The sequence below is a fragment of the Notolepis coatsorum genome, assembly GCF_963971535.1.
Source record: "Notolepis coatsorum genome assembly, chromosome: 10".
Lineage (NCBI taxonomy): Eukaryota > Metazoa > Chordata > Actinopteri > Aulopiformes > Paralepididae > Notolepis > Notolepis coatsorum.
The window spans coordinates 117,142,089-117,156,110 of record NC_140174.1 but is presented as its reverse complement, the minus strand read 5'-3'; the positions used below and the strand labels follow the sequence as shown (position 1 = coordinate 117,156,110).

Sequence of the window (14,022 nt, the reverse complement as noted above, 5' to 3'; positions counted from 1 at the left end):
CCAGCTCACAGCTCCGGGGTTGTCACCAGCTTGGCTGGCCGTCTGCACTAATACAATTGGCTGTATTAGAGGGTGGGAGAAGCTGGCGGGGTGGGTCCGGGTCGTTGTAAACAGCGACTCCTACAGTTCGATCGGGGCGCCTACTAAGCGCGGATAGGACTTGAGGGGGATAGTGTGATCCTCCCACACGCTACGCCCTCTCGATGAGAATCCGCGCTGCCAGGTGAAAAAGAAGCGGTGATTGGCTGGACGTGTGTCGGAGGAAGCACGTGGTAGCCTCCACTCTCCCAGATGATCTGACTGTGGGGGGTAAGTGCGCAGCGACCAGGAGGGGACTGGGAATTGGCATACGACTAACATTGGGATGGGAGAAAATCGGAGGAAAATGGAGGGGGAAAAAGACAAAAAAAAAAAAAAAAAAAAAAAAACAATGGTGACCGTAATAATGTTTTTGTTATAAGGCTCTGCAAATGTTACTGAATGATGTAGCAATGTATTTCCAGCTAAATTGAAATAATAAACAAATAAAGGGTCTCAATTAAATATGTGGTAGTAAAAATAACCTGTGGGAGGATTTCAACAAGATAAATGCGACAACAGTGCAAAATATTTCACTATAATATTTCAGAGCATTTTTTTTTTTAATTTTTACTGCTGCCCCCTGTGCCTATGCAAATGCCCCCGCGTGCCTATGCAGGCACGCGTGCCTAGGGTTGCCTACCCCTGGCATACGGAGATGGAGCGACAGACAGAAGATCCTCCAGGCCGTGGCGGAGAAAAGGCAACTATCCTGGCAAGGACAACCACTGAGAGTCTTCCAGGATCTACCAACGGAGATAAAAAAAAAAGCGTGCAGAATATGATGACATCAGAGGGAAACTCTGCAGAGAAATGTCCCTGCGCTATGGTATACTTTACCCAGCTAGGCTTATCATCACCATTGATGAGGTGACATATATATACAACAACGCATTGGAGGCTGTTGAAGATTTGAAGAAACGATTACCCAAGATCTTTGGTTGACATGAGTGAGAGGACCAGAGGCAGAACTGCACTGTACACTGTAGGCCCCCCTCTGTTTTCTTTTCTCTCTTAGGCCCCGTTTAGACGGAAACGCTAGCAGGTGAATCCGCAAAAATATTTTTTCGGATGTGCCTTTCGTTTATACGGAAACAAACAGCGTTTTTACGGGGTGAAACCGCCAAAAAGTGAGACCACCTTCCAGGGTGGAATTCCTAGAAACGGTAAACCTTTGCGCTCTCGTCTAAACTGTCAAAACGCATAAAACGTTGACGAAAGGGTCGTCAAGGCTCTCGTTGCGCGTACTGCTTACATCACAGGCATGCGCCAGTAGCCTAGAAGCGTAAACAAAGCATGTCTGATTCTATCCATGGCGATCACCTGAAGGCTACATTGGCAGTACTTTTAAATACACAAGAATCTGTCCCGCGGCTATCACAACTATTATGACTGGACCCACTGTCTGTGAGTGACTCTGCTTTGGTCCAATCACATTCCCCACCCACACTCTGCGAATCAGAGGCAGAGTAGGGCGGGTCTTCACAGCACGTCATGTGACATATGCGCCAATCGTGTGACAGCGGGGCTCCGTTGTCTCGAGTTGTTACAGCGTCGTCTGCACGGAGAATTCCACCCCAAAACGCTCGTCTAAACGCAAAATTTAAAGTGAAACCGCAAGACGACTTTTGCGGTTTCTGTTCAGACTTCCATCCCAAAACGCTCGTCTAAACGTAGCCTTATACCTTCACTCATTATGCTTTACCTGGACTGATGGAATTGAGATATTTTTTATGTTACACAATGAACAAGTGCAAAATGAACAAATAACACTCTCTCCCTTATAAACATAATGCTGGTGCCCCGCAATCGCGTATTTTTTAATCGTGCAAGTTGATTGCACTTTGAGAACGGAGCTGTGTGGATGCAGCACGGCCGCGCCTGCTCTGCTCGCGGACAAGGGATGGACATTAAGTCTATCTCTGTTTTGTTTACTGTTTTTCCTTTGCCTAATGGCTTACTTTATGTATGTGTATGTCTTGTACTTTTTATGTCTTTGTCTATCCATACATGTTGTTGCAGAGTTTACAAGAAGGAAGCTGTAAAGTTGCTTGATAAAAATAATGGGACCTAATAATGTAAATTTGATTAGCTGGAATGTGAAAGGTATTTCAAACAAAACGAAATGATATTAAATGATTACATATTTGAAATCCCTATCATGTGATTTGGCAATGCTCCAGGAGACCCATCTAAATGAAATAGAATCAGTTCAATTGAAACAAAGATGGGTAGGTCAAGTTTTCTCAGCACCAGGCAGTGGAGCCTCTAGAGGGGTAAGCATCCTGATTTCAAAGAAAATATCATTTAAACTTTCAAAACAAATAGTTGATAAAGATGGTAGATATATAATTTTGTCAGGTCTTTTACAAAATGAAAAATGTACTTTAGTAAATGTATATGCCCCTAATACGGGACAGAATACTTTTTTGTCAAAACTGAATCTGGTGCTGGCAGAATTAGCAGATTATCCCATTCTGATGGGGGGGGGGGCTAAATTTGGTTAGCAATGCCTCGATTGATAGGTCTGGGCGCCCCCTCCCACTAGACGGAGCATTGTCAAGTGCACTTAAAGAAATGCAAAACTCACTTGCATTAACTGATATTTTGCGTGTTGTCAACCCTGACCAGTGTTGGGCAAGTTACTTTAAAAAAGTAACTAGTTACAGTTACTAGTTACTTCTTCCAAAAAGTAACTAAATTACTTACTCAGTTACAAATTATACAAGTAACTAGTTACTTCAGAAAGTAACTATTGCGTTACTTTCAAGATATTTTTTTACATAAACAACATACACAAATCTAAACTATTTTAATGTTGCTGTGGGACAAAGTGAGACTAGCCTCCAATCAAATGCCATGTGTAGGCTATGTAGATATTATAATTACTATGTTTATATAGTGGATCATACAAATACAAACAGAATAGATGTTTTGGAACTTTTGATATGTATTGCCCCTCAACAGGCCACAACTGGGCAACATTAAATTATGCTTGTTAACACTTTGGTTGCCTAAGGTTAAATTCATGATATACCATAGATTGCCAGCGCTATTTGTCTATGGAGAAAGTCCCCTTCTTTGCAGGGCTATAACTTTTTAAATTCTATTGCTACATTGCCATTATTAGGGCCCATTCAAAGTCCTATATGTATTGTTCATTGTGTAGCAACGTTAAACTTTTTCATTCACATATTCATAGTAAAGTATGGTCTAATGTATAAGTATGTTTTCATCTCTTTCTGCAGCTTTCTCCAGAACGTGATATATAGCCCCAAATGCATTATATTGATGATGAAATACAGTTTGATGGCAATCAGCGCGATATAAAAAATTCCAACTAGACGTACTTCTAGAAGTTACTACACGTCATCTGATGTTGACCGGATGGGCGAGGGGGCGTTTATAATTCCGTGGGCAGCGTTATACCAATCATCTAATGTGGGTCAAATGTTGATAATAGCAGTTAGTATCGAAGACGGTAACGTTACACGCTGAAACTCACCCCAGTCTCCGCGCGCCGTTGGGCGATCATCGTCGAGTAGAAATCTTATCATTATGGGATACATTTTTACCCGGTCCATCTCCAGCTTGTATAATGGTATATACGTCCAAATCATGTTGTTTATCGAGTTATTGCCAATCGATCACCGTGTAGCGTGACGAGCCAGAGTCCCATGAACTATAGCGAGCGCCCGGAAGTACTACGGTCGTCATGACAACCTCTATTCAACATCCTGTTTGGCGATTGCGCCGATCGGCCACCAGATGGCGCTCCTGAACCGCCAGAGAGCTCAGTGGGTCCTGCTGGTGGATCTCAGGCCAGCGGAGGGGACATATGAATCCGATCGCAGATTTTTGAAATATTGATATAAGGCGGCAACTTGAGCATGGCCAGCAATGACGTGAAAAGACGTTTCATGGCAGTCAAAGTGTTAAGCACTATACCAAAAATAAATAACAAATATATACTGATTGATTGAACATTTTAATTAACAGATTTCAGAATGGGTACAATACAGTACGGCTCAATACACACAATTGTTAAGGGGATGCAGACCAGAGAAAGAGTTTCGTCTTGTTTACATCAGGGTCCCCCATTTTCAATTCATGACATTTATGACGAAAGTCTTTCTCTGGTCTGCATCCCCTTAACAATTGTATGTATTGAGCTGTACTGTACTGTACCCATTCTGCAATCTGTTAATAAACTTTTCAATCAATCAATCAATGACATACACAACATACAGATATAAGAATCGAATCGAATCATCTAAACTAATCTAATCATTACATTTAAGACATGCATGACATACAGAGCAGCTGAAGCCTGTGCTATTAAACCAGGAAGTGCAGCACTGTTGATAAGGCTGTCAGCACTGCAGTATAGCCACTCAGTGCCCTGCGCTGCAAAGAGTGAACACTGAACACAAAACGCTCAAGGACCCGCGGTCTCATGTTGACATTGTGTTGTTCGTTGGATTCGTTTTTGAGCTCAAAACGTACACTACACGGACCGCGGTCTCATGCTGACTGATCAGTGATCGCTTGTCTTGTCGCGCTGTGTGTCAGACTCTGGATGCTTTAGACACCCGCCCACCTCCACCTCTGATTGGCTTACCATGACATTGTATTCAACCTCAGCCAATCGTCAGCATGTATGCTTGGCTCGCGCACTGTCCACTAAACAAGGAAGAACATTATTATTGCCTCTCGGCGCAGAGATATGTCTGATGAAAGAAACAGGTTCATTCATAGTAACGCGCCGCATTTTTTTGTAGTAACGGTAACGACGTTATTAAGATTGGAAGAGTAATCCGTTAGATTACTCGTTACTGAAAAAACGAACGCAGTTCGAAGTTACTTATAGTGCCGTTATTCCCATCACTGACCCTGACACACGTGAATATACTTTTTACTACTTCATATTCCAGGATTGACTATTTCCCCTTCTCACAATCCTTGCTGGGTAATGTAATTGATTGCAAAATTCATAACATACTTTTATCAGACCATGCGCCCCTGTCGCGTCTATACTTTCCGCAACAGAGCTCGGTTTCCGGGTTCCTCTGATTGGCCGCGACCCCCACGTGACCCGCGCTAGCACGCCCCCTTATCCACCGCTGCCGCCAGAGCGGCAGAGGTCCCTGCCTTCCTCAATTTATACGCATGGAAGTATTGGTATTGACTACGCCGTAACGAATCATTAAAAAAATATACCGTTAACTGGAATATGTTGTGCCTTTACACATATGTTGGATTATGTAATTGGTTTGTCATGACAAACAAATAAAAAAATCGCGATTTACCCGCTGGCTACAACAACACACAGTGACTGCATGTAGTTGTTGTAGCCACCTCCTCAGAGGCAGGAATACTAAGCTCCCCCTTAAGCTCCAGGAGAGAGGAGAGAGGCTGAAAACCCGCAGTTCTTGCCCGACTGATGGGAGCCGAATCCCCGGATCAGATTTGTCTGATGAATACCCCCAAAACATGGAGGTCCCGAATGCATGGAAGTATTGATTGCGCCGTAACGAATCATTAAAAAAAGATACCGTTAACTGGAATATGTTGTGCCTTTACACATATGTTGGATTATGTAATTGGTTTGTGCTCAGCCAGCGGCGAGAATATGCTGCCGCGAGCCACATCGCTGAGCTCTGGTGTCCGCTGGAGCAAGCCGGCGACGCAATATTTTATTGGTTTGTCATGACAAACCATATTGTGCCATATGTGTACATATTCCAGTTAACGGTATATTTTTTTAATGATTCGTTACGGCGTAGTCAATACTTCCATGCGTATAAATTGAGGAAGGCGGCAGCGGCAGCGGTGGATAAGGGGGCGTGCTAGCGCGGGTCACGTGGGGGTCGCGGCCAATCAGAGGAACCCGGAAACCGAGCTCCGTTGCGGAAAGTATAGACGCGCCCCTGTCAGTCCTTTTTACTCCTGCTGTAATTAACAATAAAACCAAACAATGGAGATTTAATAACTCCTTATTGAAAGATCAAGTTTTTGTGTCTATGATTGAGGAGAAAACACAGGAGTACATTAGTATTAATCTTACATCAGTCCAGTCAGTGCAGACTGTATGGGAGGCTTATAAGGCAACCTGTAAGGGCTGGATTATAAACTACTCAACAGCTAAGAAAAAGGAAAAAATGGCAAGGAAACATGGTCTGATTGCTGAACTTAAGTCCTTGGAATCTAGTCATATGTTGGACCCTGACAATTTAGAACAAAAAAATGCAGTGTTGGTTATAAAAACAGAATTACAAGCAATTCTACATGAGGAAAATGCATTTGACCTCTTTCAGTTGCGTCGAAAATATTATGAATCTGGCGATAAGGCTGGTCAAATGCTTACTCTCAGACTGAAGCAGCAAGAAAATCGTCAATCAATCTCTAGCATATATGATGAAGATGGCTCTTTGATTTGTGATCAACTTCAAATCAATCAAGCATTCACAAAATGTTATAGCACACTGTATAAATCAGAATGTTGTACGAGTGAAGAGGAAATGGAAAACATTTTCAGAGATATAAATCTCCCAACCCTCTCTGAAGAAGAAAGGGAATCATTGGATGCACCTATCCTGGAAAATGAAATTAAATCGGCTATCAAATCCCACTCAACCGGTAAAACGCCGGGTGATGATGGCTATACAAGTGAATTTCCAAGTCACCCTTACACCACTTCTAATATTGCTGTTTAATGATATAGTGGCCAATCAATCCATGCCGCTAACCATGCGGCAAGCTACTATTTCATTGATTCCAAAACCTGGCAAGGATCACTTGCAAATGTGTAATTTCAGACCTTTGAGTATTTTAAATAATGATTATAAGCTGTTTGCGAAGGTCCTTGCAGGGCGATTGGAAAATGTTGTAGCCTCATTGATTCATATTGATCAGGCCGGCTTTGTACAGGGTCGTCTAGCTTCAAATAACATGAGGAGGCTAATGCATGTTATGTCAAGGGCGGGGGCCTCCCAGCATCCAGCGATGGCAATATCGCTGGATGTTGAGAAAGCCTTTGATCAAGTGGAGTGGAAATATCTGTTTTATGTACTTCCTAAATATGGATTTGGACCGGTTCTCATGAACTGGATAAAGGCACTTTACCATGAACCGGTTACGTCAGTCAGAACAAATGGTATAAGGTCTGATCCATTCCATCTCTATCGATCTACCCGCCAAGGATGTCCGGTTTCACCACACATTTTTATTCTTTCCCTCGAACCACTTGCCTGTGCTATACGTGCTCATAAGGACATCAGTGGTATTCGTATTGGTAGTTGTGAGTATAAGGCCAGCCTGTTTGCTGATGACATATTATTAACACTAACAAATCATAGCCATTCCATCTCTCAAGTGCTAAAGCTTATAGATACATTTGGTAATTTTTCTGGCTATAAAGTGAATAATAGTAAATGTGAAGCTATTCCACTTAACAACCTAACTTTTCAATCACATCTGGGTTCTGCTCCTTTCAATTGGAAGCCAAAAGGAATTAAATACCTGGGAATTAAAATCCGATCTCTCATTGAAAAAATGGTTGAGGTCAACATCGGACCTTTTAAAGAATATAAAGGAGGGCATCAAAAGATGGACAGTCTTGCCTTTATCCCTATGGGGCAGATCTGATATTATAAAAATGAATTTGTTACCAAGGCTAGCTTTTTTGATGTCCTCTATACCGCTAAAGTTCCCTCCTAGTTGGTTCAAAGAAATAAACAAATAATTTTCTGGCTTCCTATGGAACAACAGAAAACCTAGAATCAGCCATAAAAAACTTATAAAACCAAGAAGTAGTGGAGGAATAGGACTACCAGATATCCACCAGTATTACATAGCATATAACTCAAGATACCCCTTGCAGTGGGCTTACAATAGTGTCAGACAGATTGGCAGCTGGGAATGGCTTGAAGAACAAATTATAGAAGAACATAACAAATATCTATCTCTTTCAATGTTGTGGTATAACCCAAAAATCACTCCCAGAATGGACAATCCGCTTTTAGAATTTTCATGTGAAATAGTGAAAATCTTACATAAACGCCTGACCTTTAGTGGATATTCCTTACCATCATGTCCATTATGGAAAAACCCGTTGCTCTCTGCAGGAGGTACCCTTAAAAATAATGTATGGCAACAACATAATATAACACAGGTGGGGCAAGTGATCGAAAGTGGAAATATGATACATTTTAATGAACTTAAAACAGTTTGGGCTGAAAGACACAGGATTTTTATCTTATTTACAAATACAATCAGTTATTAAATCATTGTTGTCTAAAGGCATAGCTATAGGAACAAACAGAGTCTTGGAAGAGACATTAAGGGGAATTACAGGCAGGAAAGGCATTGTCTCTGCAATGTATAAACTATCATGTTCAACCACCCCTGATACCAATACCCAAACTAAAGTCCAATGGGAGCGAGACATGGGTATACCCATATCTGAAACACAGTGGGAAGCAGCACTTAGGAATAGTACAAAAATATCAAAATGTGTTAGATATAAAATTATACAATTAAAGATACTACACACCCTGTACACTGAATAAAATGAATCACACCCTACCCAAATTGTGCTGGCATGGGTGTGGAGTAGAGGTTACGCTCATGCACTTGCTGTGGCACTGCCCGCTTGTTAGGACATTTTGGTTGGACATTGCTGAGGACCTGTCAGTTACTCTCCAAATTGACATTAATCCTTGCCCTATAATTTGTATATTGAGTGTAAAAATGGACACTGCTCAAGCAAAGATTGTAAATAATATTGTAGCACTGGCTTTTCTAGCATGCAAACGGATTATTTTAATGAACTGGAAATAACGCAAACCGAACTGCTTCAGTTTGGAGAACTGGCGCAAGGACTTCATGGACTTGATATCAATGGAACAGGCTGCTCTATCTCTTCAAGAGAGTGATAGGCCCGATGGCCTTCAAGGTCCCTGGAACTTTATTAGATCACTATCTGGAATATGTTTGTGTACTGAACCTTTGTAACACTCTGCAACCCCCCCCCTCACCCCCTTGTTGTTATTATTATTATTATTATTATTATTATTATTATTATTATTATTATTATTATTATTATTATTATTATTATTATTATTATTATTATTATTATTATTATTATTATTATTATTATTATTATTATTATTATTTTTGTCTTTGTTTGTCTTGTCATGTATGTATTGTCTTGCTTGTGAAAAATAAAAACTTTAAATATGAAGAAAAAAAAATTGATGAAATGGGAGAATATTAGGGCTGTCCCCGACTAAGGATTTGGATAGTCGACTATGATTGGCCAAAATTTGCCGTTAGTCGACTATTAGTCGACTATAAAAAAATATATAATATTATTATTATTATTATTATTTTTTTTTATCATTCCATTTGGGCTGCTTAATGTCTGAAGGAGTCGATTGAAGGCTTCTTGTCCTCTGCAAAAGCATGCAATTGGTCCACTTATGGATACATCTTGATATTTGTCAAGTCTAGTGTGTTCATTAGATGGGTGAAATCCTCTTTCAGTGCCTCTGTGCCTGTTCTTAGGTGCCGGTTACACCTTTCGTTTCATTTTCGTTTCATTGTCAGATGAGTTTCGCCGCAACGTAGCAGCCTCGAGTCACACTTTCGTTTTTGTCACCTGAGCACAGTGATGTAGTACACTGCCAAAGCAGTAGGTGGCAGTAGGTGGCGAACATGAAGGCAATTTCAACCAATCAGAACTTGAATGTGCCAATACACTTCCTGCAAAACCTGCAAAAGAAAATGTCAACAAGGCGGGCGCCTATGGGCGCCACCATCTTTTGCCTATTTACCCAATGCAGCAATTCTAATAAAGTCTAATAAAAGTGCAATAAACAAAACGGATACATTCACTGTGTGTTTTGCCTGTCATTTGTTGATGAAACAAAACTAACATCAACACAAGTGACCACCAAGAGCGGATAGTTTAGTCTAAAAAAAGATCGGTAGCTACATTGTTAGCTGCATGCTAACGTCAATGGAATTTGCCATTATAACAGTATAGCATTGTGGCTAGAAGCACCAAACTGATGATATCGGGAGCTATCAGTAGTTAGATAACATTAGAGACAACGCTGTGTGTATTAAACAAAGGTGAATAGATGACTGGGCCATTTTGTTTAATGCTTGTTAAGTTGAAAGAGGAGCTTTGAGCTAACAGGGTCTGATAGCTAATGTTAGCCAGCTGCTCATGCAATCGCCGAATCGGTAATGCTAGCAGAATGAATGGATGTAAACTTTATTTAACATATTGCATATGGGTACAATACAATACGGCTCAATACAAACAATTGTTAAGGGAATGCAGACTGTTGTAGCTTGGACTGGGGTCCTTATAACAATAACTTATACATGGTAGCTGCAGCTATTTGGGACGCGTGTAGCTTTATGCCAAGCAAGCAGTGCAAAAATTTACCGTAGTGGCGTGCAGTAATGCGCCTTTCATTTTCCGCCGCCCAGCGCCCAGGTCGCGCGGAAATAGGCTGTCTATTGCCATTCTCTTTGACAAACTCTAACCTTAACCAGCTCCTTAACAGCGCCTAAACTTAACCGTTCTAACCTTAACCAACTCCGAAACAATGCCTAACCTTAACCTTAACCTTAACCATGCCTAACCTTAACCATAGAAATTATATTGCCATTCTCTTTGACAAACTCTAACCTTAACCAGCTCCTTAACAGCGCCTAAACTTAACCGTTCTAACCTTAACCAACTCCGAAACAATGCCTAACCTTAACCTTAACCTTAACCATGCCTAACCTTAACCGGCGAAAGAATACACGTTAAAAAAAAATCACGTTAAAAAATATTTTCGATGGGATTCGAACTCGCCAGCAAACGAGCCATAGGATCCACAGCCATGTGGCCTTGCCAATTGAGCTATTTCTAGATACTGAATAAGGGGCGGTGACTTATATATATTGAGCTCCGCTCGTGTCGAACCAAGGCGGGATCTCATGCGCATGCGCGGGCACCTCGCGCGAGCACGCCGGCGCACGCACGCACCTGAGCGAGCACGCCGCCGCCGGTGCACGCACGGTAGCATTTGTCTAAGCGGGGCCTGAAAAGAAGGGCGCTTTACCGCACTGGCGTGCGGTGACGAATGCGGAAGCATTTTTGCACTGCTTGCTTGGCATTAAGGAAAACGCATTTGGGACAGCTCTCACCGGAAGGGCACGCAGATGGTATCTACTGCGCATGGGCGTTTTCGCAACAACGGCTCCGTGAAGGCTACACGACTGTTATCGGCGAGTTTTTGGCGCTACTCCAAAACGCAAACACAATTTAGCGTTTCAGTAGGGGCCACAACGTATCCACCAAAAAACGCCAAAAAACGCATTTCTGTGTAATAGGGACATCAAACGTATTCAAAAACGTATAAAAACGAGCACAAAAACACTGTGTGTAACAAGCACCTTAGGCAGTTAGCCTCTGGTATGCGTGCCATTAGCGTTAGCCACGCTTCTAGGCCTCTTTTCTTTTGGAAAGAATGACAACAACAAAACATTTATAAATATTTAAAAAAAAAAAATTTTATTAGACTAAGAGGTTGGCAGTCGACTACAGCTCCTTTCTACCGATTAGTCCACTATTCGACTAATAGGGGTCAGCCCTAGAGAATATTTATACAGTGAAAGCATTAGTTTTCATTTAGGTTTTCCTAGTCAAGGAATCAAATAGACTGCTATGGCTGCATGCGTAGTTCAGTGTCTGCACGGTTCAGTCTTGATTAGGGATGTCCGATATTATCAGTCGATATTGGCATTAAAATGTAATATCGGAAATTATCTGTATCGTTTTGCAAAAAAAAATATTGTTTTCTTTTTTTTTTACATTTATTTTACTTTTATTTACCCAGGCAAGCAAGTAAGAACAATTTCTTATTTTATTTATTGTCAAAGGTATGCATAATGTTGTGTTAATTCCACAACAAGATATATGTATCGGAAATTAAGAGTTGGACAATATCGGTATATTGGATATCGGTAAAAAAGCCAATATCGAACATCCCTAGTCTTGATGTATGAGTCCATGTAACTGACAAAATGTCTCTGAATCTCTTGACAGCATCTACATTGTTTACCTCTCTCTCTTGCCTGTAACTTATGTGAACATAATGAGTCACTGAATTGTGTTGCAGCGCACTGTCGCTATGCCCTGGGCATGGAGGACGGCAGGATCAAAGATGATGACATCACAGCATCCAGCCAATGGTATGAGACCACGGCCCCCCACTACGCCAGGTCAGTACGCAGCCCGCGATGTCATTGGTTGCACGGGTTTGTCTGCATCCAAGAATCTCTTAGGGTGTTTTCTCATTAGGAACGGTTGCCTCCGTTCCCGAGAACGATAGTCCCCACTCCCCTGCATGCCAGCTTTCACACTACCAATCTTGTTATGTTCCCGAGCACACTTGAGGGGAGCAACACCCCGATACAGCAGGTGGTGGTATGCACCTAGTTGGTTTGCGATGAACACAAGAGCACAATTGCGTCATCTAGTACGTGACAAGTCGTTAGAGAAATAGTCAAAGCCTGTACAATGGATTCGTCCTTCGCATCAAGAAATGCCTTTGTTATGCTAAGATGCTACTCGCGTTTGTCAATAAGGTGAGAAACAGAACCTATTCTCTTTTGAATTCCACAATGGACAGTCAAATAGTTATGACGTTGTGTCATCGTCGTGTTGTTACAGCAAGCCTCTTCCGTGTTTTGGTACAGTTGTGCTCACATTTGAAATTGTTCCGTGCCCGGGGACGCTGATTCGTTCCCCAGACCACCTTTTCAATTGGTCCTGGACACGGAACGGTTATCCAATTTTTTAAAGTGCTTTATAAATTACGTTTTTTAAATTTATTTATTGTAAAATGCTTTGTCCTCAACTAAAGAAGCATGTTGAACTTGGCTCATCATTTCGACGAGTGTTGGAGTGTAACGTAAAGGACGTTAATGATGCACTAATATCACATCTTCACTGTAAAGTAAAGGACGTTAATGATGCACTAATATCACATCTTCACTGTAAAGATCCACAAATATCCGATATGGGAATGGGTGAACCCTGACCCTGTCAATATGGGAATGGGTGAACCCTGACCCTGTCAATATGGGAATGGGTGAACCCTGACGGAATGGCTGAACCCTGACGTGTCTTTCCTCCCTCGACTCCCTCCCTCTCTGCAGGTTGAACCGCGAGGAGGGAGATGGTGCCTGGTGCCCACAGGGGCAGCTGGAGCCGTCAGACAGTCAATATCTACAGGTCGGTGTCCTGGACAGCTTCACGCATGTTGTACTCTCTCCTTTCCTCTATCTCTTCTAGGGGTACGGGTCTTGAGGGTGTGTAGTTAGAAGATGCAGAGCGTAGGGTCTTGAGGGTGTGTAGTTAGAAGATGCAGAGCGTAGGGGTCTTGAGGGTGTGTAATTAGAAGATGCAGAGTGTAGGGGTCTCGAGGGTGTGTAGTTAGAAGATGTAGAGCGTAGGGGTCTCGAGGGTGTGTAGTTAGAAGATGCAGAGCGTAGGGGTCTTGAGGGTGTGTAGTTAGAAGATGTAGAGCGTAGGGGTCTCGAGGGTGTGTAGTTAGAAGATGCAGAGCGTAGGGGTCTTGAGGGTGTGTAGTTAGAAGATGCAGAGTGTAGAGGTCTTGAGGGTGTGTAGTTAGAAGATGCAGAGTGTAGAGGTCTTGAGGGTGTGTAGTTAGAAGATGCAGAGTGTAGGGGTCTTGAGGGTGTGTAGTTAAAAGATGCAGAGCGTACGGGTCATGAGGGTGTGTAGTTAGAAGATGCAGAGCTTATGAGTCTTGAGGGTGTGTAGTTAGAAGATGCAGAGCGGAGGGGTCTTGAGGGTGTGTAGTTAGAAGATGCAGAGCGTAGGGGTCTTGAGGGTGTGTAGTTAGAAGATGT

General features: G+C 42.1%; 1 protein-coding gene across 1 annotated transcript in view; it reads left to right on the top strand.

Annotated features, from left to right (window-relative positions):
- Positions 1-14,022, top strand: part of ddr2l (discoidin domain receptor family, member 2, like) — a 230,020-nt gene that overhangs the window by 56,838 nt on the left and 159,160 nt on the right. Inside the window, exons 3-4 of the mRNA XM_084323157.1 lie at positions 12,264-12,366; positions 13,306-13,381. Coding sequence (XP_084179283.1) covers positions 12,264-12,366; positions 13,306-13,381 — 179 coding nt within the window. The remainder of the gene's footprint in view (positions 1-12,263; positions 12,367-13,305; positions 13,382-14,022) is intronic.